A 6,171-nucleotide genomic window follows, 5' to 3' on the forward strand; every position below is an offset into this window, starting at 1 on the left:
CGTAATCAGGAAGGGCCAGTGCGAGGCGGTGCCAGGTCCCATCACCAAGGGGGCAGCGCCAGGCCTAGGGACCTGCCAAGCCTGCCCAGTTCCCCTACCTCTGTGGTGGCATCTGAGAAAACCCAACCTCAGGGATCCCCCCTCCCCAGCCCCGGCCCGGATCCCGCGCATCCCGCACCGCGATCCCCCGGGAGACAGGCGGCTGCCCCGCCGCGCCCGAGGCTCCGACTTTTCTTTTTGGGGGTAAGATGGCAGGTCCCGGGAAACAAAGGAAACTTGGGCCAGGCCCCGAGAGCGGCGTGTGTGGCTCGCGTGATCGCCCCGGGTCCTGTGTGGGAGTCGCCCGGCGCCTGTGCAAGCCTGCATGCAGCCCGCTCCGAGAAACCCAAGCCCGTTGCCAGAAGCCCACGGCGCCCTCCCACCTGCCACGGCGGCCGCCCGGGGACACCCGGCCCAGGGCCCGGGCGGTAGCGGCGGCGGGGGAGGGGGTGCTGGGGCGCGGGCGGGGGGCGGGGAAGGAGGGGAGGCGGCGGGGGAGGAGGGGAGCACGGGTGGGCGGGCGGTGCACGTCACGACTATTGTGGCTGTCCGGGTATATAAGGTGTCGCCGTGCCGCCGCGCTCCCCACCTTGGCTGCGCCGGCCGGAGCTACCAGATCTCCACGCATCCATCCATCCGGACGCACCGCGCACCGACGGAGCGGACATGGGCAGAGCGATGGTGGCCAGGTTGGGGCTGGGGCTGCTGCTTTTGGCGCTGCTCCTACCCACGCAGGTGAGGCCCCGGCGCCCAGGGGTTTGGGACTCAGGGGCCGCGCCCTTGGTGGGTGGGTAGAACCCCCTACCTTAGGCGACACTCTGGGACCGGGAGAGGGAATTTTTGTGTAAATGATCTCGGGGAAGGGCAATGTGGACCCCGCTCTCCACTCCCTTGCGCAGGCTGCCTTCTCCCCCTCCTCTCCCACGGAGTGTCTTCGCGCTCCCAGCGTACCACACAAAGAGAAGGGACAGTCCCCTTCAGGGAGCGTTGATCGCGCCCATCCTCCACCGTTGGAACTGGTTTGGGGATCCCAAAGAAGCCCTGGCTATCCGGTGCTACCTCCTACCCTAATTCTGGGAGACTTGGGGTTGAAACCGACGAAGAGACCTTCTCCTGACACTTCGCTCTCTGCCGTGCGACCTTCTACCTCCGTCCCTTGTCACCGTAGGAATCCCTTGTTAGCCCGGATTGACTAGCTCCAGGGAGGCGGCGTGGTGGGACGGTTCTGCCCTGAGTCTCCGCCAAGCTTTGTCCCGATCCCCGCCACTACTGCCTCCCCCGGGGTCCTCTGTCCGGGGCAGCGACCTCGCCCCTAACGCGGGCCCCAGGACAGGCGCTGCGCAGCCGAGAGGGCGAATGCGCCGCGCCTAAAGTGAGCCGAGGGGCCGAGCCTAGAAGAGACTCGGGCTGGGCGGGGGCGTTTCTGGGGTAGCCTGGGCTTGGAGGGCGGGGGTGTCGCAGCTCGGTGGCTTTCCACTACCCTGGGTTGGCGTTTTCTAGGACTGTCCCCGGGGCTTCTCCCCCTGAAGAGTTGGGCGGCCGGATCTTTGGTCCCCAGACACTCAGCCTCCAGGCTCACCTGGGAGCTCGCCCTTGGCCTTCCCCACCGCGGGCTGGGTAACTGTACCCTATTGTCTGGCTGCGGGTCCGCTGCGCTCCCAGCCTTTCTCAATTCCCCCGTGGGGGAGGGGCGCGGCAGCAAGAAACCGACTGGTCTCCGGCACCCGCGTCCCATCTCCTCTCCAAGCAGATTTAAGAGGGAGATTTTAGTTAGGCGAATAAAAGTTAGCTTGGTAGGGAACATTTTTTGTTTAATGTCAGTTTAATAAATTAACATTTTTCTTGTTGATGATGTCGTAGAGGACTCAGATTTTTCAGAATGATCTACTGGGCTCTATTTAAAAATTTTTTTTTAAAGTCACCTGTACTAAAGCTTCGTATGAATAAAAACAGGTTACTTTCAGGGATCCCAAAACAGGCGCCCCATTTTGAGTAATTTATCATATTAACGTTTTCCTGTTCGTGGGAGTGCCATTTCTTGATAGGGTAGGCTCAATCTTGCATACAGTAGGTGCCCAATATTTGACTTGATGAAAATTTTTGTTGCGGTAGTCCGCCTGGGATACAATTTGTACATTTCTGCACTCAATATTTGCTTATGGACTCGTGGGTGTTACAACAAAAGGAGCTCGTGCTGATGTTGAGGGTTTTCTCTTTGGATTAATGGGCAGCCGAATGTACTTGCGGCCCGGACTCTTGGTTGGTGCCACGTTGTCCTCCCGCCTGTAATTGGAAGCCCTTTTAAGCCCTCCCTTGCAGCGAGAGCTGAAAACTACGATCTGCCTTTGTTCTATGACAAAGGAGACATTATCACGTGTCCCACCGGACTGTGCATTTCGTGGCTCGGAAAATCAGTGGTGAATGATGGCCCGCAGATGCTGGGACACTGGGGAGACCTTGGTTCTTGGCCACAGCTCTGAGCTAGTGACCAGGCGGTGAGCCTGCTGCTGGTGAAATTTAACACCAAATCCTTTGCTCGGCTTTTTTTGTGAAGTCATTCCGACCTCGAGGTATTTGACGAAGTCATTATGCCTAAAAGTGAGGATTCTTTTTTTCTCCAGTTTTAAAGTACATATTGTGGTCTATTTTGAGAAGGGTTATAATTTCAAGATTTTGGAGGAGCAGATAAGATAAAGATACCCTCTGTCCCCTTAGTGAAAGGCTAAGACACTCAGATAAGATACCTAATGTGTGCCCCCTTAAGTTAAAAGCTAAGGTAAGTTAACCGTGCTGTTGTGAAAGTTACCAAGCACATCTAGGATGGACAGTGACTCAGTTAACTCTCTGGTACCATTAATCTCAATTTACAGTATTTTAAAGTCCAGATTTTTTAATGCTTTTTTTTTTGTGGTACCAGGGGTTTGAACTCTGCCTCAAGCTTGCTAGGCAGGTGTTCTACCACTTGAGCCAAACCCCTAACCCTTTTTTTACTTCAGTTATATTTTTAGGTAGAGTCTCTCCTTTTTGCTAGGATGGCTTCAGATGATGATCCTCCAACCCACAGCCATCTGGCTGCATGTGCTTATTGATTGAGATATGGGGGTCTTGCCACTTACTTTTTGCCTGGGCTGGCTTTGAATCTTGATCTTTCCCATTTCTGCCTCCCAAGTAACTGGGATTACAGGCATGTACCACTTGGCCTGCCTTTTTAATTCAACTTTAAAATGTCCCACTTTCTAGGGAAACAGAAAACCTTATTGCAATTTCAGTGAATCCATATACTCTCAGAAACTGGGTTAATTTGATCCTTTATTCCTCTGTACAGAATTCAAAATAGTTACACTCACTGGGAATTCCACAATTTGAAGAACTTTTTTTATTGTTGCTTTTTTTTTTTTTTTTTGTGGTCCTGGGGCTTGAACTCAGTGCCTGCACATGAGCCACTCCACCAGCCCTTTTTTGTATGTTTTTTATTTGAGATAGGGTCTTGTGGACTACTTGCCTGGGCTGGCTTTGAACCTTGATCCTCCTGATCTCTGCCTCCTGTAATTAGGATTACAGGCTTGAGCCATTGGCATTTGGCCCTATGGGTTTGAAACTAAAGAGAAGAACCTTGGTAGGACTGAGCAAGAATTCAGAATTTAATGGTGTGCTTTGTCGTGTATTAGAGTGTATGTGGAAGTAGCTGAGACATTGTGGAAATTTATCACTGTAACTTTTTATGTATTTTAGATTTATTCAAACCAAACAACTACTCTGCCACTTTCAAGTAACGTTGCCCAGAATACCTCTACTCCCCCAAATCCAACTAATGCCACCACCAGGGGAGGTGGCAATGCCCTGCAGTCAACAGCCGGTCTCCTTGTGGTCTCGCTCTCTCTTCTACATCTCTACTGTTAGAGACTCAGGCCAAGGAACATCTCTACTTCCCCATCTTCTAAACCCAACCCAGATGGCATCTAGAAGTTCAATGTGGCAAGGAAGAAACAGTTCTGCATCAACACAACTAATTCTACACCTTATTTTATTGACACAGAAAATGTTGAATTCCAAATTTGATTGGTTTGAAGGACATGTGAAGGGTTTGACAGATGACGAATGCCCATACTGAATCTGCTGGAGTTTCCTGTACAAGATGAAGGGCTGTAACGCCCAAAATTGAGACATGATTTCCTCGAATGTGGCTTAAGAGATTTGGACACTTAAAACTCTACGTTGAAAACAAGAATGGGTTTTATCTAGAGATAAGGATGGGATATGGAAAGGAGATTCCATTTTCATTTGGTTTGTTAAATCTATAAGGCCATACAACAGTTAAGTAATATAAAAAGCTTCCATGATTCTATTTATATGCACATTAGAAGGAAATACCAGGTGTTACCATAAATCCTCCGTGAATTGTCTCAGCAGTACTAATTTAATGCCGATATACTCTAGATAAAGTTTCACATTGTTAAACTGTCACTGTTCTCTTGGGACCTGAACTCTTATTTTCCCTCTGTGGCTTTGGGTTTGATATTACATTTGACCTTTTACATAGTAAGTGACCTGTGCCAGGGCAATGATGGATTGGAATTTAAGCATCCTGAATAAATTTTACCCTTACAACTTGGTAGGCATTTCTCATCACCTATTTTCATTCAACAGCATCAGATTTATTTAGCTAAATTGATTCCAAAGAGTAGAATTGCATTGACCTCAACCAATTCTAAGATGCTGCTTTTTATTTTCTGCATATGTTGAAAGCTTTTCAAAATTTAGAATTAGAAAACTTGAAATTAGAAAGGAAAATATGTGAATGAGCCAAAACTGTAAATCAAGCGCTTGGGGAATGAAGACTGGAAGCTAATTTGCATTAAACTCACAAAAACTTTTATACTCTTTTTGTAAATACTTTTTTTAAACTATGGATCAGAATAGCCACATTTGGAAAACTTTCTGTTATCAGTTAATATCTTTAGATAGTTAGAACCTGGTTCTAAGCCTAAAAGTGGGCTTGATTCTGCAGTAAATCTTTTACAACAATCTTGATACACAGAAGCCTTTTAAAAAATAGATACTCCCTGAAAAAATCCTTTGTTCGCATGGTCACGCACTGATGCTTACATGTTCCGGAATCCAAAATGGCCACAGTAGTAATCAGAGTCATTTCCATCCCCTTCCATCTTTAGAAATTTACACGGGAATAACAGGATCACAGATCTGAAGCACTGTGTGTGAATGAACACTTTCCTTTGCTTCTTACCTGAATGCTGTACATCTGTTTGGACTGTATATTGTGTTTGTGTATTTATGCTTTGATTCATAGGAACTTCTCATGGAATTGATTTGCATTGGACACAAACTGTAAATAAAAGGAATAAATGGCCAAAAGAGCAATCTGTTGAATTTTTAGTTTTTCTGGTACAGGAATGCTTTGTGGGTGACCATGGTTGTATAAGTCTATTAATTGAAGCCATTAGGGATACAACTCCATATTTGCCTATAAACTAGAATATTACAGTTTTTTCCTGCATTCCAAATTGCAGGTTTTAGCCAGAGAATTCCATCAAAAAATTAACATCTTTCAGTTAGCCCTCCTACTTACTGAACAACTATTTGTTGTGTGCCAGCTCTAAGCCAGGATACTGTTAATTGAATGTTGAATTTGCTGGAGAAAGACTTAGTTAACAAAGTAGTTATGTGGTGACAAGCCAGCAGTGTGTTGTCAAATAATACTTTGAGGAAAACATCTGGGTTGTGGGAGTCATGGACCAGGGATTGAGAAACCATGAGTGGCCTTGAATGTTGAAACTGACATCTGAAGGAAAAGACAGTGGTGGGAGGATGTAAGTCCTTGTAGAAGGAACCGCATGTGCTAAGTCCTCAAATTTGAGCCACTTTTTCCACACCTGCCAGGAAGCCTACAAATCACATTAGTTTCCTAAATTGTCACCCTCACCTGCATTTTCTACACCCTGAATTTTTTTTTTTAACATTTCAAGTGCATTCCTGGATTCCAAGCATCTGTACTGTGGTTCAGGGACCACAAGGAAGGGTAGACAGGAATTGGAGAATGAGTAGGAACTGCAGTCATCCAGTGGAATTTTGTCATGAAAGAAACTTAGTTCTGCTATACAGGGCTTTCGATTG

At 47.6% G+C, this 6,171-nt stretch overlaps 1 protein-coding gene across 1 annotated transcript; it reads left to right on the plus strand.

Moving 5' to 3' along the window:
- Positions 1-615: 615 nt before the first annotated feature.
- Positions 616-5,414, plus strand: Cd24 (CD24 molecule). The gene is made up of 2 exons (XM_020170087.2): positions 616-774; positions 3,772-5,414. Exons 1-2 carry the CDS (start codon positions 706-708, stop codon positions 3,937-3,939), a joined length of 237 nt encoding a protein of 78 aa, XP_020025676.1. The 5' UTR covers positions 616-705; the 3' UTR covers positions 3,940-5,414.
- Positions 5,415-6,171: the final 757 nt, after the last annotated feature.

This window comes from Castor canadensis, chromosome 1, assembly GCF_047511655.1.
Source record: "Castor canadensis chromosome 1, mCasCan1.hap1v2, whole genome shotgun sequence".
Taxonomy (NCBI): domain Eukaryota; kingdom Metazoa; phylum Chordata; class Mammalia; order Rodentia; family Castoridae; genus Castor; species Castor canadensis.

Coding starts and splice junctions, on each gene's coding strand:
- Cd24 (XM_020170087.2), top strand. CDS start 706: ATGGGCAGAGCGATGGTGGCCAGGTTGGGGCTGGGGCTGCTGCTTTTG. Junction 775..3,771: donor CGCTGCTCCTACCCACGCAG/GTGAGGCCCCGG, acceptor TATGTATTTTAG/ATTTATTCAAACCAAACAAC.